Source organism: Oncorhynchus keta, unplaced genomic scaffold (assembly GCF_023373465.1).
Source record: "Oncorhynchus keta strain PuntledgeMale-10-30-2019 unplaced genomic scaffold, Oket_V2 Un_contig_6379_pilon_pilon, whole genome shotgun sequence".
NCBI lineage: Eukaryota > Metazoa > Chordata > Actinopteri > Salmoniformes > Salmonidae > Oncorhynchus > Oncorhynchus keta.
Genome location: NW_026288828.1, coordinates 1 through 24662, shown reverse-complemented (window position 1 = coordinate 24662; position 24662 = coordinate 1). Strand labels below are relative to the sequence as shown.

Genomic DNA, 24662 nt, shown 5'->3' with positions numbered 1-24662 from the left:
ATTCCACTAATGTTGCCAAGTCCTGATGACAGCCATTCCACTGAGACCAAACAGTACAATAATGCTAATCATTCTGTGCCTTGAGGTCATAATCTTAGCCGGTTATTGTCACTGAACAGTAAGTTCCAGCCCCCCCTGTAGATCTGATTGGATAGGTGGTAATGGTTGCTTGACGTTTTAAAGGATTCTGAATGTGTTTAGGTTTATAGTACCTCAAGCAGGTTAACCATGTCACTCAAGTGTGAGAAAAGACCTTGATATATTTTCCCCACACCGTAATGGGTATAACCAAATGTTCAGTGTTAGTAAAATGTCACTCATTCAACCAGTATTGTACAAAAATACATTTCAAAAGAAGTCTGATGGCCAAGACACTTCAGTCAACATCTAGTCTCCCGCACTGTAGAACATAGCTCCCATCTGACACCATATGTTGACTGTACACTTTCATGTATGGATTCTCAATTCAGACCTATTAAACCAGACTCTGTAACATTTGTTTTGAATCCATAGCATGGTTTTATTAATATTTCAATTTGCAGTAGAAACACTACAATCACTTTAGCAGGATTACAACAGAAGTAGAGGTAAAATCTTAAGGCCCAGCTATTCAATTGTGTTCACTTAATGTTAAACAGATTACAAGTTGGTCAATGTGTAACCAGGAACTGTAAGCACCAAATAGGAAAGCAATTTGGCTGAGCCCAGGTCCAGTCAGCTTGATCCGCTGTCTGTCACACTTCATTGACGATCACCTGTGAAAATTACAATAAATAGAATATTCCCTGCTTTGCCTAGGATTTTACTCCTATAAAAAACGCTTAACTGACAAATTTAGATACTTTAATTTCACAAACTGAAATGTCATATTAGAAATGTAGTTTATGTACCTACTCTGCACACGGGGAGCTGTATTCACTCACAGCTTCATCACCTGAGAACAGAAAAGAGGAACACAGAGGTCAGTTCCTTTATAATGATAATTAATTCCCACTGCAGGGGTGAACAAATGGGCCCATACTGGGGATGTTTCCTTTCAATGAACCGGAGTTATGTACGTAACATTGACACGCATTTCAGAGAATGGGGTGGTTTGGAAACTGGTATTCCATTAGACAATAAATAAAAAGTGTCCCTTTGTTTATCAAAGATTAGTAAGAGTTAATACTTTCCTATGCTTCTGGAATGGTCGTTAATACACTAACAGCTTACAGACAGCGTGAATGCGCCGGAGGCATGAGGACTGCAGATGTGGCCAAGGTAATCAATTGCAATGTCCGTACTGTGAGACGCCTAAGACAGGACGGACAGCTGATCATCCCCGTAGTGGCAGACCACGTGTAACACCTGCACAGGATCGGTATGGCAACAACTGCCCAAGTTACACCAGGAACGCACAATCCCTCCATCAGTGCTCAGACTGTCCGCAATAGGCTGGACTAAAGTCTTGTAGGCCTGTTTTTAAGGCAGGTCGTCAGACATCACCGGCAACAACGTCGCCTATGTGCGCAATCCATCGCTGGACCAGCCAGGACAAGCAAAAAGTGCTCTTCACTGACGAGTAGCGATTCTGTCTCACCAGGGGTGATGGTCAGATTCGCGTTTATCGTCGAAAGAAGGAGCTTTACGCAGAGACCTGTACTCTTGCACAGGATCGAGTCCGTCGTGGTCTGGGGCGCAGCATCGTCGGACATGCCTGCAATGACAAGCTCTCTCAACGCTGTGCGTTACAGGGAAGACATCCTCCCTCGTGGTACCCTTCCTGCAGGCTCATCTTAGCATGACAATATTACCAGCCATACTGCTCGTTCTGTGCGTGTCATGCCATGGCCAGTGAAGAGCCCGGATCTCAATCCTATTGAGCACGTCTGGGACCTGTTGGATTGGAGGGCGAGGGCCATTCTGGTGGAGAAGTGTCCAGGAACTTGCAGGTGCCTTGGTGGAGTAACATGTCTTAGTTGTTTAAATATTTGTATGAACATGTTAAGTTTACTGAAAACAAATGCAGTTGACAGTGAGGACATTTTTTTTGCTGAGTTTATATTACATCACAGTGCATTTCTAGTAAAAGCTAACAAGTTGACACTTATGGTCTAATCCAAGGGGTAAATGAGGGCCTCATCTGCTGGATTTAGTTTCTCTCTCTCAATTAAGTCGTAGACAACCAGGTGAGGGGAGTTCCTTACTAATTTTATCCCCCTCCTCTCCCCTGGAACTATTCCCCAGGTCCTTGCTGCAAATGAGAATGTGTTCAGTCAACTTACCTGGTAAAATAACAAATAGGTCTCCTTAATGCAAACATTAACATGGGCGGAGCAAGAACTCCCACTCGGCCCTCTGGAATGAGTTTGACACACGGTCTGATATCTAGTTGAGTGTTACTCTTTCTCAAATGGAAAAAGAGTATCAGTTTATGATAACCCTTGGGGAGCACAATGTTTTCTGCGAATGACATCACTTAAGGTTGCAGAATTACAGGAAACTTAAATACCCTGGTATTCCATAAATCCTGATTGGAGGATAATGATATCCTGCTTATTCTCCCTTTTCTGTGAATCCTCCAGTCGGGATTTTGGGAAAACCACGTCATTTATTTAAAGTTCTTGGCAACCCTACACATTTCACTGTGTTAAATGGAATTCTTACTTGTCTGGTAGTAGTCATACACTTTCACCACTGCTGGTTTCAGATTCCTCACAGGCACATCCTCCTCTATGGCCAGGCTGTACGTCTTTGTTTCCTTCTGCTTGAGCTGGAAGAAAAGGAATAATACATTTGACATTGCAGTTCAATGTTATAGATTCACAGAGTGTTACTGTGTAAAACCTCCACTACAGTCTTTGAGGTTACTGTTCAAGTTAAATCCAGTGTGTAGATGCAAATGAGACCACATCCAACTTGGTTCTGTAACCGATAAAGACAGCCCCGTTTAGATGCAACATTCATTATTCATGTTCCTACCCCATCTAGGTAGATGATGACATGTCCTTCATCCAGGTCAACACGTTTGACAGTGGGGTCATTTTTCAACTGGAAGAACAGAACACAGGATAAGATAGTTCAACTGATCCGTTCGAAGGACAAATACAGGCATTACTACAATTAGAACAGACGCCATTATCATGTTATACATCAACTAATCCTCAAGGGGATTATACTTAGGGCCAGGAGTGTTCCCTAAACTGGTAACTCCTGGCCCTGATTAAAGGGTGTTCCCCTCAACTGAGGTTCTCTTATTGACTCACAGGCCCGAGGGAGGACTTGTCCAGGACGAAGCCGGAGAGAAGCTTGACATTGAGGATCACCATGTTGGTCTCCTCTCGCCGACCATTGTACCTGTCAGTCACAGAGTCAGATGAAGGATGGATATTATCTTAAAGGTGCAAATATGCACGAATCGCTCTGCCATTTCCTGATAGCTTAAGCTAACTAGTAGAATTTTAGCAAAGTTGGTGACAAAACAAGATAATCATTGGACCATCTAAACCGCTTTGAAATATATTTTCAGTAACCAAACAGGTTTTATTTTATGCCGTTCAAAACCGAAAGTAAAAGATGAAAACGATACTTAATGGGAAGCACAGAACAGATCTAGCACTTCTTCGACTTGCTGTCAATGAGAACGACAGATCTATAACTAATTTCTACATGAATTTGGTCAGGTCGCCAAAAAAGTTAGTGCAGCTTTAAACACGCATTTTAAAATGCATCTACACACTGGTGGTTCAGTCATTATTTTCAGCTGCTATTTCAAGGGTAAAAGGAATACCACTGTACCTGACAGCCACAGACACGATCAGAGATTTCTTGGTGCCGTCACATTTCCCAAGCGTCTCTGTTGAGATGTTGAAAGCAGAGAAGTCAGGAGGAGGGGGAATATTGTAGTGCATGGCGATCTGAAAAGACAGACGATACTACTGAGATGCATGAAATCAACATACACATTTCAATGAACAGTAGCACACACGCATTTCCATTAATGCTGAAATTCTAGGGTTGAAACGTTAGTTTTTGTGCAACAGTGTGCTCTACTGAACACAAACCAGATACTCAGTACATGCAGTACTGAGAGGCAGCAAAGGGAAAAACGACTGGAGCCTGACCTGCACAAACACGCAGCTCTTTCCCTGTGCCTTGATGTTGTAGTCCCCAGGGACCTCCCTCAGCTGCACCTCCTGATAGAGCAGCCTGTTGCTCTGATTCACAGTAAACTTCATCTTCAGGCCACCGGCCGAGCTCACACTGACTGTACTAGCGCCCTCTGGACTGAAGGTGGCAGCACTGTACTTGGCCAGGGCCTGCAGTGCTACCACTGTGTCCTGGTGACAGAGGGCGGGGAATCAAATTCAGCACAACAATTCAAGGAAATCCATGTGTTGTGAAATGATTGTAAAGGCTTTAATACAAATGTCCAATTTGCTACATTTCATATACAAATAAGGATTTGGTGTGATCCATGTACTAACAGTAGGATCTATTGGCAGAGGAGTTGCTAGAGTGAATAAATGTCTACCAGACCAATAGAGTACCTGTGTGGAGGCGAATCCTCCGTAGGGGTTCTGCTGCTGGGCCAGCCATCGGACAATGCCAATAGAGTATTCCAGCCCAAAGCCTGGCATGGTGGGACCGGAGAGCAGCGCCAGCAGCACATAGGATGTCATCTCCACCTCCAGAGAGTCAGTCTTTGTCCCAGAAGCCTCTGCTCTCTCCCAGTGACGATTGCCACCTGTGGGAATTTTCATTGTCAGTTTCCCAGCAGTCAGAAAGGTAGAGAGACAATTTCACAAAGAGACAAGACATACCAGAGGTAGCAGATATCTTGTCCAGGTGGGTGATGAGCTTGGCCCTCATGTCCTGGTTTTGGGCCAGGGTGAAGGTGTAAGATAGCAGGGCTATGGTGTAGGTGTTCTCCAGCTTGTCAGACACTGCTGCCTTCAGACACATCAGACTCTTCTCCACCATGGGGTCCTGACACCCACAGACAACAGGATTGTGTTTATTCGGCACCAAACAGAGGAACACTGATTGAAATGACGGAATATCTGGACCAATAGAAATGGGTTGTCCATTGCGCTCCCTAATGAATACAACGCAGCCCTTTTATCACGTTTTTAATACGGGTATGAGTACTGAATGTTAGCAATATAAATAAATTAACTAGTGAATATACTGTGTACAGTGAGCTTGAGAGGCTCTGCAGAGAACAATTGGACAAAACATATATTATGGACTTTCTCCCATTCTTCTCTGCAGATCCTCTCAAGCTCTGTCAGGTTGGTTGGGGAGTGTTGCTGCACAGCTATTTTCAGGTCTCTGCAGAGGCAAAACAGACGGAGGTCCTGAGCACTCTGGAGCAGGTTATCAAGGACCTCTGTACTTTGCCTTGATCCTGACTAGTCTCCCAGTCCCTGCTACTGAAAAACACCACCACCCCCACAGCATGCTGCCACCACCATGCTTCACCGTAGAGATGTTGCCAGGTTTCCTCTAGACATGGCCCTTCGCATTCAGGCCAAAGAGTTCAATCAGATCAGAGAATCTTGTTTCTCATGGTCTGAGAGTCTTTTTGCAAACCCCAAGTGGGCTGTTATCTGCCTTTTACTGAGGAGTGGCTTCCATCTGGACACTACCATAAAGGCCTGATTGGTGGAGTGCTGCAGAGATGGGAGAACCTTCCAGAAGGACAACCATCTCCACAGAGGAACTCCAGAAATCTGTCAGACTGACCGTCAGGTTCTTGGTCACCTCTGACCATGGCACTTCTCCCCCGATTTCTCAGTTTGGCTAGGCGGCCAGCTCTAGGAAGAGTCTTTATGGTAACAAACTTTTTCAATTTAAGAATGATGGCAGCCACTGTTCTTGGGGACCTTCAATGCTACAGAAATGTGTTGGTACCCTTCCCCAGATCTGTGCCTCGCCACAATCTGTTTCGGAGCTCAATGGACAATTCCTTCAACTTCACGGCTTGGATTTTGCTCTGGCATGCACTGTCAACTGTGGGACATATAACACACAGGTGTGCACCTTTCCAAATCAAGTCCAATCAATTGAATTTACCACAAGTGGACTCCAATGAACTTGTATAAACACCTCAAGAATGATCAATGGAAACAGGATGCACCTGAGCTCAATCTCAAGTCTCATTGCAGAAGATCTGAATACTTGTATTGAAAATAAAAAAACAGATTCCTTATTTACACATTTGCAAACAATTCTACAAACACGTTTTCACTTTGTCATTATGGTGTATTTTGTGTAGACCACTGAGGATTTTAAAAATGTTAAGGCTAATGTAACATAATTCTGAATACTTTTCCAGAAGGAACTGTATATTGGGATGTTTAACAAATTAGAATATATGGCAAGTGAGGCGTTGTGTGGGTGATATCGTCTTACTTAGAATTGTGTGAAGTAGTGTGAAGTAGTTGGACGGCTAAGCAGAAATATCCACTAGGGCCGTTCATGTTGTGATAAAAGCACCAAATGTGGCCTTGTTATTCAATAAGATTTTTTTTTTTTTTTTAAATACTTGGATATGGAAGAGGTGATAACTCACAGAAGTGTTGCCATCCAGCTCCAGCAGTGCAGCGGTGATGTAGGCAGTGAGTGACACTTGATCCCCAACACCTCCCTATGACAACAAAGGATGCCAGTAAACTTCATACAGTACTCCAAGGTGTTAGTTTCAAAGTCACATTGATATCAACTGATATCAGGTAAAAACATTGCACTGTATAACACATTCACATAATGGTGCACAAAGATTTTTAAAAAACTGTATTGTTTTGGAGATGAACAAATGCTGTTGGGACTCGTCAGACCGAGGTCCCTTTAGGGAGGTGGTGTTTTTTTATATTTTTATTTTACCTTTATTTAACCAGGCAAGTCAGTTAAGAACACATTCTTATTTTCAATGACGGCCTGGGAACAGTGGGTTAACTGCCTGTTCAGGGGCAGAACGACAGATTTGTACCGTGTCAGCTCGGGGGTTTGAACTCGCAACCTTCCGGTTACTAGTCCAACGCTCTAACCACTAGGCTAAAACATGCTTGGGATTCTTGTGCTCAGTATGTGCTCCTTTGGGGCACACGTGGGGTCCTAAGGTCCTCCCGAACAGTACATTTTGCAACAAGTGAGTGCAATATGAAGTATGTAAAGTATTCATATTTGATGTTAGACTATGTATTATCAAGTCTTGTTTGTTAGTCATCTAAGATTTTATGCAGACTCCACCATTGCACTCTAAATAGAAGGGGACACTTGCACCAGAACCTCCTGCTGAATCTCTGCCCATAACGTTACCTTCTCACATTTGGTGGCAGCAGTATAATACTCCTCTTATTACCCACTGAGCCCTGACTCCTCTTTACCTTCATGCCGTTATGGAAGAGTTTCCCCACTGACGCGATGCAGCCATCCGTCTGCTGGTGACTGGCCAACCAGGCCTTGGCCTGGGAAATGTGGGCGGGGTCCACAAAGATGTAGGGCTTGGCCCCTCCAAAGGACTTCAGCACAAAGGAGGTGAGCCTGAGAGGACACAGGTCAGATGTCATGAGCCTTGCCTAAACTACTAATCATAGACTCGATAACAGAAGCTAGTAGCCATACTGTGTGTGCTGAAGCCAACTATATTTGCAATAGCACATACTAGTATGGATTTGAGACCATCACATTCTTACCTTGATAACATAGTGCAACCCCCTATAATCTAATGTCATTTTCATGACTTAAAAACAGAAGTAAATTGAGGAATAATGTAAGAGAAGGTATTAGGACTGTGTGGACAATTGAACCGACCACGTGTTTCCAGACTCATCGCTCTTCCCAAAGGCACTGTAGGAGCCATCGTCATGCTTGTAGTTGAGCTCTCTCTGGTAGCCTGCAACACAAATGGCCAAATGAACAAAGACACTCCTTCTAGGGACTTGTACTGTATATGTAAGGTGACGTTAACTGGTTCAGAGCCAAATATAAAGAACAGGTTGTTGCTAGTCAGAGGTGAGATGCACACAGGATCAGACTGCTTATTTAAAAAGTACAAGGCTTACTGCAAATGATATTGTCTTATCCCAGGGCAGGCTACGTGTGCATTAAACATTTCATTAACCGTTGCAGTCCATGTCACCAGGGTTGTGTCCAGTAAGAAGATTGTCATTTTTAGGCTGTAACTGAACAGGTCGGATAATAATTGTTTGGTTTTCATTGCAACACATGTTGTGCCTTACTGAACTGGATCCAGCTCACTCACCACTGTCTAGGAAGCCTGTGGCCCTGGTCAGAATCTCCTCGGTGAGCTGCCTGGTGCTTTGCAGGTAGTTGAGGATGTAGATGTTGGGAGCAAAAAGCAACATGTTCTGCTCTCCACAGCCATAGGGCATCTGCAACAGGCTGTCCAGGTTCTTTATGGCCCGACCCATCAGGTCACCTGGTGAAAGAGACCAACCATTGAGACAATCGCAGTGGATAGCAGACCAGCAGAGCTCCATTTCTTACCTTAAAAATAACCCATGCTTATCCTGATCCTCACCCATAACCTTAAGGAAATCATAGATCTGCAGGTGGAATATCCACATCCATGAATAGAGGGATGAAACATCCTTGCCTACACTTCATCTGCACCAAAATGGAAAACATATCCTGAAAATGTTATAAAACTTTAAATAATCTGGTGTGAAAATTCAGCAAAACAGATGGATAATTCTCACCCAGTAGTGAGAGGGAGGCCTTGGCAGAGCCCTCCACAAACACCTTAGGCAGCTTCAGAGAGATGTCCTTCTCCACCGGGCCCTCTGGTGACGCGAGACAGATACACGAGACAGACTGAGTGACTTGAGAACCGTTTTAACCAATTAAAAAGTATCTGTCATCTAAACCACAACAAATGCACGTCAACTTAATAATCGGGGTAATTATGAGAACGTATGACTGATAGATGTCAGGAGATTACCTGCAGGGCAGAGCAGAGCGTTGTGGCTGACCGTCTCCTGGGTTCCCTCAGCCTGATAGCGGGAAAGGGAAACGGCACCAAAATAAATGTAAAACATTTTATTTTGAAAAAATTCTCATGATGTCAACACAAGTTAATTCTACCATAGAATTTATATGGTAACCACTTAAAGGTACATTTCACTCCAAAGTCTAACTGCATTTGGGCTTGAAACACCAAACCATGTTTGTCTCCTCGTGTCAAAATATGCAACATAAAATAGCAGGGGATATACATTCTACTGTAGTCACCCTTGCCTTAGTGTTACTGAAAACCCAGATCTCTTTTTAATTAATGTGGGAGAAAAACAGTGGACTTGCTATACAGGACAGACACTCACCTCCACCAGCAGTGTTTGCACAACGGTGTCAATACGTCCTTTCTCTGGCACCGTGGCCACCTCGTTGCCGCAGAGCTTCTCAGTTTTCAATGCCTCGGCGCTCACTTTCACACTCACCTCCCCTATAGTTCATTCCAGGGAGACATTAACATTCCAGTCTAGACCAGTCACACATGAACCTGCGACTCCATCAGCTTGCTCCCTTTTACCCACTCCAGCCTCATGTACCCTGGCTCAACTGTTCCCTCCCTCCATTTCTCTGATAACCCCTGAGGGAGATCTTTGACCATGTCATATTCAAGGAATTTGTGTATCAGATAAACGTCAACAATGTAAATTTCAGTCTAACGAGAGCCGTGTGAAGTCAACAACCCTGTCTTACAGGAGCATCACTGCTTCCAAATCACTCCCTACCCCTCTGGCCCTAACCCTTCACTATTTGAAAGGTGTGGATGGGTATAAGCAGTGATGGAGCTTCTACCATATTTCTAACACCTTACAGCTCTGCAAACATTGAAGGGTTAGGAGGTAAGGGCCTAGGTGTAGGGAGTACATGGAGTCTATTGCAAGAGCCTTGTGATAGATTGACAGAGTATGGCTCACCTAGAGCAGTTGGGGTGAGGATCCACGTGAAGGTCCTGCTTTCTTCAGCACACAGACACAGTGTGTACTGGCAGCCTTCACATGTCCTGGCTTTGAACTGGTTGGACTCAGCTAGAGTCACCTTCACCTACAAGAAACACATGGGGTCAATTGCAACTTTACTAGATTTCTCAAAAACGTCAGAGCGTCTATAGATTGTCGGCAACAGGCAGCTCATGGGCAAAAACCAGCCCGTGAGTGATTTGTTCCCCCAAAGTTGAGCAAAAATAACTCATTCAAGGGTTTCTTTATATTTTCTACATTGTAGAATAGTGACGACATCATAACTGACATAACCAAAAAATATAACTGTTAAAATATATTTAGATTCTGCAAAGTAAGCACCCTTTGCCTTAACGACAGCTTTGCACACTCTTGGCATTCTCTCAACCAGCTTCATGAGTAATGCTTTTCCAACAGTCTTGAAGGAGTTCCCACATATGCGGAGCACTTGTTGGCTGCTTTTCCTTCACTCTGCGGTCCAACGAATCCCAAACCATCTCATTTGGGTTGAGTTTAGGTGATTGTGGAGGCTAGGTCATCTGATGCAGCACACCATTGCTCTTCTTGCTCAAACAGCCCTTACACAGCCTGGAGGTGTGTTGAGTCATTGTCCAGTTGCACTAAGTGCAAAACAGATGGGATGGCATATCGCTGCAGAATGCTGTGGTAGCCATGTTGGTTAAGCGTGCCTTAAATTGTAAATAAATCACAGTGTCACCAGCAGAGCACCCCCACACCTCCATGCTTCACGGTGGAAACCACATGCAGAAATCTGTTCACCTCCTCTGCGTATCACAAAGACACGGCGGTTGGAACCAAACATCTCCAATTTGGACTCCGACCAAAGGACAGATTTCTACTGGTCTAATAGCAATTGCGTGTTTCTTGGTCAAGTCTCTTCTTATTGGTGTCCTTTAGTAGTGGTTTCTTTGCAGCAATTTGACCATGAAGGCCTGATTCATGCAGTCCTCTGAACAGGTGATGTTGAGATGTCTGTTACTTGAACTCTGAAGCTTTATTTGGGCTGCAATTCCCGAGGCTGGTAACTAATAAACTGATCTTCTGCAGCAGAGGTAAGTCTGGGTCTTCCCTTCCTGTGGCGGTCCTCGTGAGAGCCAGTCATCATAGCGCTTGATCGTTTTTGAAACTGCACTTGAAGAAACTTTCAAAGTTCTTGACATTCTGTTTTGACTGACCTTCATGTCTTAAAGGAATGACACTTGTTTCTCATTGCTTATTTGAGCTGTTCTTGCCATAATATGGACTTGGTTTTACACCAAATAGGGCTCTCTTCTGTATACCACAACACAATTGATTGGCTCAAACACATTAGAGGAAAGAAATTTCACAAATTAACAAGGCACACCTGGTAATTGAAATGCATTCCAGGTGACTACCTCATAAAGCTGGTTGAGAGAAAGCCAAGTGTGTGCAAAGCTGTCAAGGCAACAGGTGGCTACTTTGAAGAATCTCAAATACAAAATCTATTTTGATTTGTTTAACATTTTGTTACTCCATGTGTTATTTCATAGATGAGTTGTCATCACTATTATACAATGTACAATTTTGTAAAAAATAAAAAATGAATTAGTAGGTGTCCAAACTTTTGATTGGTACCGTACACTGGCGTTCAAAAGTTGGGTCACTTAGAAATGTCCTCGTTTTTGAAAGAGCACATTTTGTCAATTAAAATATCAAATTGATCAGCAATACAGTGTAGACATTGTTAATGTTTAAATGACTATTGTAGCTGGAAACAGCAGATTTTTTAATGGAATATCTACATCAGCCCATCACCAGCAACCATCACTCCTGTGTTCCAATGGCAGGTTGTGTTAGCTAATCCAAGTTTAGAATGTTAAAAGGCTAATTGCAATTATGTTCGCACAGCGGAAAACTGTTGTGCTGATAAAACTGGCCTTCTTTAGACTTGAGTATCATTTCTGGGTTTGATTACAGGCAGAAACAAAGGACTTTGTTCTAAAACTCGTCAGTCTATTCTTGTTCTGAGAAATGAAGGCTATTCAATGCGAGAAATTGCAGAAACTGAAGATCTCATACAACTGTGTACTACTCCCTCAGAACGCAAACTGTCTCAAACCAGAATAGAAAAGAGTGGGAGGCCCCGGTGCACAACTGAGCAAGTACATTAGTGTGTAGAGTTTGAGAAATAGACACCTCACAAGTCCTCAACTGGCAGCTTAATTAAATAGAACCCGCAAAAACACCAGTCTCAAAGTCAGTGAAGACGCAACTCCGCGATGCTGACCTTCCAGGCAGAGTTGCAAAGAAATATCCATCTCAGACTGGCCAATAAAATTAATAGCTTAAGATGGGCAAAATAACTTACACTGGACAGAGGAACTCTTGAGTCGATGCTGTTACGTTAGCGTCATCATCTGCCCCCCCCCTCCCCACACACACATTTGCTCCAACACAAATTGGCCTGCAGCTGAATCTAGTTGCCTACCCCTGGTCTACCCAAATGAAGTGGGACTGGAGAAGTAAAGAAAGAGACAACCCTGGGAGGGCTTACCATGATACACTTGGAGAGGTAGTTGAACACTGTGGCCTTGAGTGTGAACACCTCCCCCCGGATGACAGAGTAGGGCAGCGTCAGGCTCACAAAGAAGGGTTGGAAGGCAGTGAGGCCAGTGTTGGGAGCCAGGCCAAAACCCACTGGGGAAGTACAGAACGCCCCTGCAGCCCACTTAGTGATGGTGTCTGGGACAGTCTTCTCAACATTCACTTTTCCTGTAAGTCTGGTCGTGGTGAAAAGGGAGGAATAAAAACCATGTATATTAACATCAGAACACATAACATGGTCAATAAAATAGCGGACTAGGTGATTATTTTTAAATCAACCCCTAGGACAAAGACATGCCTGTGGTTTCAGTATTGCCATTTCAGTAGGCATGGTCAGCCCAGCACCCCATGGAAAGGAATGTGTGTTGGACTACAAATATGGCGTCTGTCAGAAAGCTTACCCCACAGGAACCAGGTCCCAGATCCAGGTCTCAGGGAAGTACGTGCGGACGGTCTCCTTAGGCCTGTCAGAGGCGCCAGAGGTTGGTGCACCCTCCTCATTTGGCATCATGTTCATGGGACGAGCTGTAAATAGAAACAAATCCTTCATTAGGTTGAGACTAGGAAGGTTTATACATTAGCATATCAAATACAGATTTGTAGGTGTTTTGTCAGGTGCAGCGAAATGCTGGCATTACTAGCTCCAACAATACAAATAAAAGATTAAGAACAAACAATCCAAGTAGATATTAGAGTGGGAATATAAATGGTGTGTAGACAGAATATCATTTGGAAAAGGTACAGTAGTAGTTATATTAGGATGAGCCATGTTGAGAACACAGTATTATCATACACAGTATATAAACAGAATGAGGTGACCAGCATTCAATGACTGTATACAATACCTTCTATTATACCATTTTCTTTCCTTGCAAAGAATGTGTTGCAGTCGTAAGGCTTTTTCACGTCAGAGTTGGTCAGGATCTTGATTCCAACTTCCTAAAATGAGAAGTAAAGCAATAGAACAGTCCGTGTAAAGGCCATATCATACCTGTATTTCAGTTTTGCTCAATTATGTGGGTATTGGTTGAATCAATTTTAAAACCAAACATCTTTTTACTTATTTCTGAAAAGTCACTTCATAGACATCATTCTATTTTAATTCATTCAGTGTCTACTTTACAAAGACGCCATTTTAGCCTGAGTCTTTCATATACATTTTCAAAACAGACAAACTTATTTGAGTCTCATACTTTAAAGATGCTGTAGACATCGTTTTTGTCATCGCTGGGGCCAAACCTGAATGAGCGTTTCCCCCAATCAGGTACAACCAACTCTGGTACAGGTGGAAGGGGCCTAATCATCGCCTCTTCAAATCTTGGAGGATATTGAAGGCATGGGTAGGGGTCTTCTACCATGTATGAATATCCAGACAACTTCTGAACAGGCAGCTGACTGAAGACCTGCAGAGAGGAAAGTAATATACTTCTAGTAATACTGACTTAATAACCCGCAGCATCTTGACAGTCAGAGAGTGGTCGGTGCATGATCAGAGCGTGGTCGGTTCATGGTCAGAGGTTATAGGGTCAGTACATAGTTAGTGCATAGGATAACACCTGGGTTAAATGCATATAGCCAATACTTTATCTGCACTCGATTTAGTGGTACAACAGAACCAACTAAACAGTCCCACAAGTTAAAACTTCTAAACTTTAATTATCAGACAGTGGTTTAGACATGATTAGAGGAAGCTGAAAATGAGCCAAATCCATCTTGAAAAACATGGGTGCACAAAACAATGCCAAAGGTGATGTGTGTGATCATGGTTAGGCTTCAGCTTAGTGTGTAGAGTCAATGGTTAGTAAGTGAATGTGATGGTCCGTGTCTTGTCCCAAATGGCCCCCTATATATAGTGCACTGACCACAATGAGGCCCTGGTTAAAAGTAGTGCACTACATAGGGAGCCATTTGGGATGCAGAACCATGGAGAACGTACAGAGTCTAGGGTGAGCTCCTGTTCAGGCTGCAGCAGCAGCACACTCTGGTCGATGGCCCTGAGAGAACACAGAGACCCTGGGTGGGCCTGGAGGCTCAGAGAGGTCTTCTCCCCTGGCAACTCCTGGAGGGACGAGAACTTCAGGGACACCTGGAGAGGAGAAAAGGAAGAGACATCACAGCTATGTTTAAATATATCTATACTAGCATACATGTCTAACGCATTGGTTCATTCCAAGTATAGTAGCATACTGGTACAGAGCCCATAACATAATGGTAGTACTGTGTAGAGCAGGGGTCTCCAACAGGTCGATCACAAGCTACCAGTAGGTCTTAGGCCACCTAGGAGTAGCTTCTGAAAGGACATGCAATTCTCACGTGTTCTACAGCAAACTATCAAACACCGTGTATCTGTGGGGCTTGCGCAGCAAAAGCCTCAGCTTAGATATTCATACTTTTTCAGCACGCTACTCCTCCTACACCGTTTAATCTAGACACGCAGTTCAAACTAAAATGTGCGGAATGGTCTCACTCAAGTTACTTGTATACAACTTTGTGTTCTGACTGGAAAGAGCAGGTTAGGAATAGCTTCTACCAATAAAAATAATTAGCTGTTTGTCAGAGTTCAGAATGACAAAAAAAGTGGCATGATGAGATCTACTAACAGCTGCGTGTCATTATGGAGCAGCCCAAACAGAGCCATTGCTATGGGTACTCACCAAACAGAGGGCAAAAAAAAGAGGGTGACCACAATCACACAAATATTGACCACAACTGCTTACCAGATCCATTGACCACAACCACACAGCTAGTTATCACTCGACTGCTGCCCACAACTACATATCTTCCGACCATTCATCTTCTGACCTCAACCACACAACACCTGGTGACCAAAACCACTGACTTTCATCTACACCACTACTGAGCACGCAACAACTGACCTCTGACCACATCTAGACAAACAGACCCAACGAATTTGTGATGATCTAAAAGGTGCAGTTGAAGGATTTCATATCATAGTCCGATGCGAAGTCATTTTGGAAATTGATCGTAGTGCACGTAGCCCCGATAAATCACATTTCATGTAGCTGGTGAAAGACGCCGAGTTGCCTACCTTGTTTTTAAGGCAGAGGTGAATGGGGAAGTCTCGGCTGTCTGCTACTGCCTCCCATCAGGCAACACGGTGTACACCACTACCTGGGCAAAAGGGGTCAGCTCAGGCATCCGCTGCAGCGAGAGCATCAGCTGCCCTTGGTTAACTGAAAGAGATGGACAATGGGATGGCCATTAGCCACCAATACGGACAAAGGCTAGTCACTGAACACTTTGAAATGTACTGTGCAGTAAGAGCTTGTATTGAAGATGTAATCTGGATGATTGAATCCTGTCGTGACAGCTTTTTATCCCATGCCAGCTTAATGCCATTAGGCATGTTCTCTAATCAAGGGGTTCTGAGAAGTTCTAAAGAAAAAAAGTCAGGAAGCAGTCGGGAGAATCCAAGACCACTTCATTTACCTTTTCTTTCTTTAATGGTCACAGGAAGACGGCCGTGCTGCCGAATGCTGCCTCTAGATATAACCTGGGACATAAGAGACAGCCAGGTGGCATCAACATTAATAACCAGAGAGAGTTACTGGCCAAAACCTGGAGATCAGATATATTACTAAAGCGATATATTACTGTGTATCAGCTAAGGTAAAATATTAAACTGGAAGTCAAGTACTGTATGGTTTTCCCAAGCCATTAAAATATTTCCAGACAAAACACAATCAAATACTGAAGTAAAATATCCCAAATCTTGTGGTGGAATCAATTTAAAAATATATATATTTTGAGACATCCCTTTAATCTTACCAGATAGAAAAAGTCCAGGGTCGTCTGTCCCTTTTTCAGCTCCACCCCTTGGATGATGTAGTGAGCAAGAACAATACCGCCCTTCTCACAGGAGAACTTCCCTTCGCCCTGCATTATCTTCACAAAGCTCTTGCTCTTAGAATAAAATTCTCTTACGAAGTGGTAATCCGATGAATATTCTGGTCTACGCAAACCCTGCACGTACGGATAATCCTCCTCAACCTTTTGATAACGAGCCTGGTTCAAGAAACACAGAAAATAAATGAAAAATAAACTATTGTAGTAACCTTGGAGAATACACTAGGAGAAATTGATCAGTCAGAACAAACTGAATATTTACAGTAAATAATATATGATTAAATATTCAGAGGAAAACATGAGTGAGTGACCACTGACCGACAGAGAGACAGAATCAGAACTCCATAGAGAAGTGTCTAGAGAGAAGGAAGCAATGCCCTTGCTGTCTGTGGTGAGAGTCCAGTTCTCAGATTTGCCACTGTTTTGTAGGAAGAGATACACAGGCTCATTGGGAACGGGACTAGAGTCGGGACCGGTCACCTTGATCTGAAAACACAGGACAGGATGACTGCAGACATCCAATATACTAAATGTACACTCCCATTGCATACAAGACATCAAAAGCCTAGTTTAGATGCTCCAAATGTCATGTTAACATTTATCACCACTTCATGTTCAAATCCATTTTTCTGAGTAAACCATTTTCTGCAGTGTTATTAAAAAGGCATTTGTTAATATAGTTTGTCCTCACCTTCCCCTCGTATGCAATTCCTGGTTTATATGCTTGGGGCACGTCCTCAAAACGAACAGTTACGATGACATTGGTGAAGCTTGCCTTGCCACTACCTTTAAGGATGACCCCTGGAGAGAACACAGGCAAGAGTCAGAGGTCAACAGTTGAGCATGTAAACACCTCTACGTTCAAGATAAGGCTCTCTCCTACCAGTTCCACATTCTTCCAGCTCAGTCTCCACTTCGAAGTCCCCAAAAGATTCACGTAGACGGAACCGGGTCAAGTCGATCATTTGGGTTGCACAACCAGTTTTGTCAGTCTAGGATGAATGAGTAGTTGTAGGTCAGCTTAGCTCAGCTACAAAAACCAACATTTTGTCCACAGTGTTCTTCAAAGAATTCGGCGTAACAATAAAAACACTTACTTTGATAAGATACACCTCGCAGATATTACTAGAATCAAATAACCAGTAATATTGAACTGCAATTCTGCAAACTTTTGCAGTGACAGACCCAACCACTGGTTTTCCATAAGTGTATCTACAAATAAAGTCACCAGAAGACAGACAATTAACTGCTGCAAAAAGTAGAAAGAGCTTTGAACATGAGCAAGTATCAAACATGGGACAGTCAACACACAAATTAAGGCTTAATATTCTGTCTCTAAAGTAGTCTATGCAACACACAAATTAAGGCTTAATATTCTGTCCATAAAGTGTCCCAGTTCACATTATCATCTTATGCACTTACTTTCCACAAACTCTCAGCGTTGCTTGCTTGTCCAGAATAGTGATTGTTTGGGGTAGATAGACTTTGACCTCATATTTGGGTAAAACTGTAAAAATACATGATGTTATTTCCTCATTGTCTATTAAACTACACCAAAAACATGGAACCACCATGTAAAAACAATCTAATCTGATTTTTTTTATCCCATGCCAATTTCCTCACCATATTCTTTGATGTCAAAGGTTTGGGAAGTTTGCTCTCCCTTCTCATTCCATGCAGTGATGATGTAACTTCCTTGCGTTGCCTCTGCAGACATGGGGTGGGACAGGTCCAGAATTCCACTCACTGTTGACTGGTTCAACCACTGAGCAATGCGGTTGGAGTTCGGGTCCTGTATACAAATTCATAATAGGGTGAAGGTAGGTATTTTTGTTAGGCATTGTATAAAATCATGCCACAGTACATATTGGCAGGTAACATTTTTTTTTATATACAGCTTTGGTTTTTAGTTGCAATGGATTTTAAATTGGTCTCACCTGAAGCTCCACTGTTAGATACTAGAAAAGAGAAAAACATTCAGCATTTAACCCCCCAAAAAACTCCAACTTTATTATTTCACCAAAATTGTTTTTAACGTAAGCCTAACTGAAACATTAGTTTCACGACTTCCCAAAACAGTTTCTACAGTACAGGCATCTTTATCTACAGAGTTACAGTAGAGAGCAAATAAACTCTGACCACGTTTGCCGAGCCAGCTACACAGTCTCTCTGACCCAGACAATACTGAAAGAGTAACTTACCATCTGATTGAATGACAAGAAACTGGCATCCAGCGAGACGATTCGGAACTTGACTGGAAAAGGGGTAGAAACATTTGTCTATATGTGTACAGTATATCCATCCTCCATTTCAGGAATGACCTTTCCTCAAGCTTTTGGCCTCACAAATATACTGTAAAGTACACAGACATTTCAGTGTTCATCAAAGATTGTAGCTAACTACCTGTCTGTCCAGGTTTGTAGACTGGTTTGTCGGTCTGGAAAATGGTGAGGAATCTTTTAGGCTTGATAAGGATCTTGGTCTTGTTACTCATCTCATCCTTCCTCCCCTTGATGCTGACAAGAACAGTGGCCACACTGTCAGCCTTCACTGGGGGTACCTACAATGAAGAACAGAAGCTTGGTAGAACTTCTACAATCCTCTAGCTCCTAACCAAAGTATGGCTCTCTGATGGAGTAGCTTGAGAACAGAGGGCTTTTTGTTAAGTGGTAGATAGCAAAGTATGATTAATATAACTGCTATTGCCTTTCATAGGTTGGATCATTTTCCATACAACACCCAGCCTGTAATCCACGTTGAATTCCACAAAACATGATTGACTACGCAGAATAAAATAATGAAGTGTTGAATGAATGTGCATAGCTAGCTTGAGTCTAGTAAGACTTGTATTCTTTAGATGATGGTAGAGTATGACCAGTACTAGTTTCCATAGTATTATAGAAGATCCTGATATATAGCGCATCACATTGTTGTGGAACCTTGCAGTTAGAAATGTCATACAGAGCTGGCTTGATACTTTACATGTCAGAGAGGCATGTTGGTTTTATTTTATATTTATCAGTTTTATTTTATATTTATCAGAGCGGCCCACAACGTTGTAGCCTGCTGAACACAGCACAGTTACAGCTGACCTGGAAGGAGATGCAGCGATAGAAGTCCTGTGTTACGTCTTCCTCCAGTAGAATGGTGCCGCTGCCACCCTCCATTTCCAGCGACACCTTCAACAACAGAGGCTCTGTGGCTTGGTAGACCTGAGCACAAAGTTTCTCTGTGGTCCCTCCTACCACCTCTGAGCTGACCGTCACCAAGTAAATCCTAAAAGGGGAAAGAGTCAGCATGAATGCAGCTGTGGTAATAATACTTAAGTGGCAGTGTACTCAAACAGTTCTTTAGTTCCTCTGTACCCTACTGATGTTTTAAAGTTAGGGACAAAGTGACCTTTTTACATACATCTTAAAGCATTTGTCTAAGTCAGTTTCACAATTCCTGACATTTAATCCTAGTAAACATTCCCCGTCTCAGGTCAGTTGATCACCACTTTATTTTAAGAATGTGAAATGTCAGAATAATAGTAGTGATTAATTTCAGCTTTTATTTATTTCATCACATTCCCAGCGGGTCAGAAGTACACATACACATCAATTAGTATTTGGTAGCATTGCCTCGCAATTGTTGAACAAGGGGCAAACGTTTTAGGTAGCCTTCCACAATAAGTTGGTTGAATTTTGGCCCATTCCTCCCGACAGAGCTGGTGTAACTGGGTCAGGTTTGTAGGCCTCCTTGCTCACACATGCTTTTTCCAGTTCTGCCAACAAACTTTCTATAGGAAAATGAGGTCAGAGCTTTGTGATGGCCACTCAAATACCTTGACTTTGTTGTCCCAAAGTTGTTGCAAAATGGCTTAAGAAGTATGCTTGGGGTCATTGTCCATTTGGAAGACACATTTGCGACCAAGCTTGAACTTCCCAACTGATGTCTTGAGATGTCGCTTCAATATATCCACATCATTTCCCTACTTCATGATCCCATCTATTTTGTGAAGTGTACCAGTACCTCCTGCAGCAAAGCACCCCCACAACATGCTGCCACCCCATGCCTCGTGGTTGGAATGATGTCAATTAGCCTATCAGAAGCTTCTAAAGCCATGACATCATTTTCTGGAATTGTCCAAGCAGTCAACTTTGTGTGTGTATGTAAACTTCTGAAGCACTGGAATTATGATATGGGGAATTATAAGTGAAATAATGTCTGTAAACAATTGTTGGATAAATGACTTGTGTCAAGCACAAAGTAGATGTCCTAACCAACTTGCCAAAACTATAGTTTGTTAACAAGAAATATGTGGAGTGGTTGAAACACTTCTGTTGGTGTCATTAACTTGGTTTATGTAAACTTCAACTGTATGTAACATGTGAGCGTTCTCTTTAATACATTTGTAAACATAAAAACAAAAAACAGGGTTTGCTGTGTCTTTATGGGGTACTGTGTCTAGATTGATATTTTCTATTTAATCAATTTTAGAATAACGCTGGAATTTAACATTTCTTAAAAGTCAAGGGGGTCTGAATTCTTTCTGAATGCACTGTATAACAGCTATCACAAGTAGGATTTTTTCAACCCAAAAATCTATAGTTCAATTTGCCAGCGTGTCTCATAACAAATGAAAAGCCTCACATGCAGAGAGATAGAGGTACTGTATGTATAACAGTGATGTCCTGTGGCCTGACCACTATCTTATTTTGTATTATTCACAGATAGATGCTTGCAATTGTCTCTATTCAGTTGTCAGTGCAGTGAGCATAGAAAATACTGTTTTATATTTAATATGTTTATAACTAAAATATTTACATCGTTTCAGTTGGCTATTCTACACCTGCATAGCGTGAAGAATTCAGAGTATAATTAATTCCTACATTTGAAGTCTGTTGCATCCAGCCAGACATGTAAATAAAAATAGATGATTGTGTGTTTAATCTACTGCTTTCTTCAAATGTTTTTTAGTGTACTTACGATTTGAAGGTGTGCGATGTCGCGGTTTGTATAATCACTGATGTGATCAATAGAAAGAAAAGTACATTGAGAGCCATGGCTTCGGTAAACAGCCAGTCTTCCTCCGCACTTCGTGATGACCCCTTCTCTTCCTCGTCCAGGGAGATTGTCAGGAAAGTTGCACAAACGGTGCTATATATACCCAAATGCACCCTCCCGTGTCACTCCCTTCCAAATAGTTTGGAACACTGCAGCCAGCTCCCGTTTCCTCCCAATTACCGCTGAAGTCCTCAACTAGTTACAGCCCCCGACCAATGGGATGGTCAGAATGATGATGAAATCACCTCAGGCTATTTTGTCCGGAACACCTGAGGAAGAAATACCGATGTAGCCTGGCTAACCTGTCGATTTAGTCCACCTGTCAATTTAGCCATTATTCATGTGAAAAGCCACCATAGCCTACAGCTTTCTGCTTTGACTGATAAAATGCAACACATTAGCTAACCAACTTTACTTTACTATTGATAGTTTTGACAACTTGTACTTTTACTTCACTACATTCCTAAAGAAAATTATGTACTTTTACTCCATATATTTTCCCTGACACCAAAAAGTACAGGTTACAGTTTGAATGCTTAGCAGGACAGGAAAATTGTCTAATTCACACACTTATCAAGAGAAGATACCTGCTCATCCCCATACTGCCTCTGATCTGATACTCACTAAACACATGCTTCGTTTGTAAATGATGTCTGTAAATTAAAAAAACAATTATGCTGTCTGGTTCCATTTATACTTGTAATTTTACTTTTGATACTGAAGTATATTTTAGCAATTACATTTACTTTTGATAGTAAAGTATATTTAAAAACCAAATACTTTGAACCTTTTACTCAAGTAGTATATTACTGAGTGACTTTCACTTTACTATTCATTTTCTATAAAGGTATCTTTACTTTTACTCAAATATGACAACTGGGTACTTTTTCCACCACTGGTTATTGTAAACAATTGTTTCTGGGTGCTGAAATGAGTCACATGTCAATGTGAACAGTTGTTATGCCATTATAATGTGGATATCAGGCCCTGCTGGGCATTAAGAAGACAGATACATGGGGTCAGATGTTCCCCCAGGAATGAAGAGGAGTAAGTTAATAATGTGGATATCATGGAGAGAGTTTTCCATAAGCCAACCATGGCTGATATAAATAATATGAAGATGGTGAAACTAAAACAATGACATTTCCTAAAGAAAATATGTATGCTTGCTCGTCTTGAAGTATTATGATTTAGTTTAGTTTACTAGGATCCCCATTAGCTGCTGCACATGCAGTAGCCACTCTTACTGGGATCCACATAAAATACAGTCACATCTGAAATGTATTAGCACCCTTGATAAAGATGAGCAAAAAAGACTGTATAAAATAAATAATAAACACTGAGCTATAATGTATGCTCAATTTTTTTCTGAGAAAAATATTTACTTTAACAGGTATTGTTTTTGAAATCTTAAAAAGATAGGTGTGGCCAGTCCTTGCAACCATAGCTCTGTGTATGGATGCAGAGAAGTTCTCAACTCGGGATGGTCAGAATGACGACCAAAATTACCCCAGGCAAAAACATTTTTTTACACATGTTGGCAGTAACACTTGAGAGAAGATATACCTGTTTAGCCTGGCTAACCTGTTGATTTAGCCCACCTATCGATTTAGACATTAGCCATGAAAAAGCCACCATAGCCTACTGCTATGTGCTTGGATGGATAAATGCAACATATTAGCTCACCAATAGCATATTTATTTCCCATTGTGTGAGCAGGAAATGTCCTTTTCTAGTTTCACTATCTTCATATTATTTATATCAGCCATGGTTGGCCTATGCAAAACTCTCTCCATGATATCCACATTACTGACTAATTTAACAGAAAACCTAGTGGATCAATATACAACAACAAGTGTAATTTCATACAATGGCTATTGTATGCTCCAATGCAGGAGGATTAGGCCTCTTGTTATTCTAAACATTTGGTTCTGGGTGCCGAGATTAGCCTCCGCAATCCAAAATGTGTTGTTAGGAATAATGTGGATATCAGGCCATGTTCCTTCAGGAACTAAGAAGATTAAGTAAATAATGTGGATGTCATGTAGAGAGTTTTGCATAGGCCAACCATGGCTGATATAAATTATATGAAGACATTGTGAAACTAGAAACGCTGTATGCTTTCTAGTCTTGAAGTATTATGGTTTAGTTTCATTTAGTTTATTAAGATCCCCATTAGCTGCTGTAACTCTTCCTGGGTCCAACATAAAACTTAACATACAGTCACATCCAAAATTATTAGCACCCTTGATAAAGCAAAAATTACTATAAAATAAATTATACAAATACTGAGCTGCATTGTATGACCACATTTTTTGTATATATATACAAGTGAAATAAGTGAAATCAACACATAAAACCAGACACTTTATCCTTTCAAACCCTTCATTCTATGTTGTACAATCTAACAAGTAAGTCATACCGTTACACACATGCTTCATTACACAATTTCATTCATGGAAATACTATCATCATAATAAAGCTTAAGTCTACAGGCAAGGTATTACTTCTGTCAACGTGACACATACACAAAGGATCTGTAGACACAAGAGGTAAATACATCTCAATGTTTAGCTATTGTTTCCATAGCTCTTACCACAATGGGGTTGCATTGACATACAGTACCAGTCAAAAGTTTGGACACGCCTACTCCTTCAAGGGTTTTTTCTTTATTTTTACTATTTTATACATTGTAGACTAATAGGGAAGACATTAAAACTATGAAATAACACATATGGATTCATGTAGTAACCAAAGAATTGTTAAATAAATCAAAATATATTTTATATTTGAGATTCTTCAAAGTAGCCACCCTTTGCCTTTGCACACTCTTGGCATTCTCTCAACCAGCTTCACCTGGAATGCTTTTCCCAACTGTCTTGAAGGAGTTCCCACATATGCCGAGCACTTGTTGGCTGCTTTTCCTTCACTCTGCGTCCAACTCATCCCAAACCATCTCAATTAGGTTGAGGTTGAGTGATTGTGGAGGCCAGGTCCACATTCACAGATGTGACAGGCTTAAAAAATAAAAATAAAAAGTCAAAAAAAAATAATAATAATACATTTGAAAAAAACAACAATTAAAATGAAAGATTAAGAAAAATAATAAGTGTTTTTATTTTATTTTATTTATTCATTTTCCTTGGTGCATATATATATATATATATATATATATATACATACATACCC

At 41.7% G+C, this 24662-nt stretch overlaps 3 protein-coding genes across 3 annotated transcripts; all 3 read right to left on the bottom strand.

Moving 5' to 3' along the window:
* Positions 1–162: 162 nt before the first annotated feature.
* LOC127925862 (alpha-2-macroglobulin-like) lies at positions 163–14637 on the bottom strand. The gene is made up of 22 exons (XM_052511170.1): positions 14494–14637; positions 13751–13960; positions 13403–13496; positions 12959–13082; positions 12508–12733; positions 9930–10056; positions 9327–9448; positions 8948–8999; positions 8706–8789; positions 8249–8425; positions 7798–7879; positions 7371–7527; positions 6557–6631; positions 4803–4968; positions 4530–4726; positions 4104–4319; positions 3778–3896; positions 3246–3336; positions 2962–3030; positions 2647–2752; positions 891–934; positions 163–755 (listed from the first exon to the last, which is right to left on the bottom strand). Exons 2-21 carry the CDS (start codon positions 13913–13915, stop codon positions 891–893), a joined length of 2493 nt encoding a protein of 830 aa, XP_052367130.1. The 5' UTR covers positions 13916–13960; positions 14494–14637; the 3' UTR covers positions 163–755.
* Positions 14499–17241, bottom strand: LOC127925865 (alpha-1-macroglobulin-like; the record flags this gene model as incomplete). The annotated part of the gene is made up of 6 exons (XM_052511172.1): positions 14499–14643; positions 15607–15751; positions 16008–16071; positions 16347–16583; positions 16743–16910; positions 17116–17241. Coding segments are annotated over 5 exons (696 nt in total), but the record flags the coding sequence as incomplete, so codon positions are not given.
* Positions 17242–17254: 13 nt separating this feature from the next.
* Positions 17255–21633, bottom strand: LOC127925863 (alpha-2-macroglobulin-like). The gene is made up of 9 exons (XM_052511171.1): positions 21396–21633; positions 19517–19700; positions 18828–18984; positions 18626–18678; positions 18362–18382; positions 18048–18216; positions 17847–17931; positions 17522–17636; positions 17255–17416 (listed from the first exon to the last, which is right to left on the bottom strand). Exons 1-9 carry the CDS (start codon positions 21470–21472, stop codon positions 17255–17257), a joined length of 1023 nt encoding a protein of 340 aa, XP_052367131.1. The 5' UTR covers positions 21473–21633.
* Positions 21634–24662: the final 3029 nt, after the last annotated feature.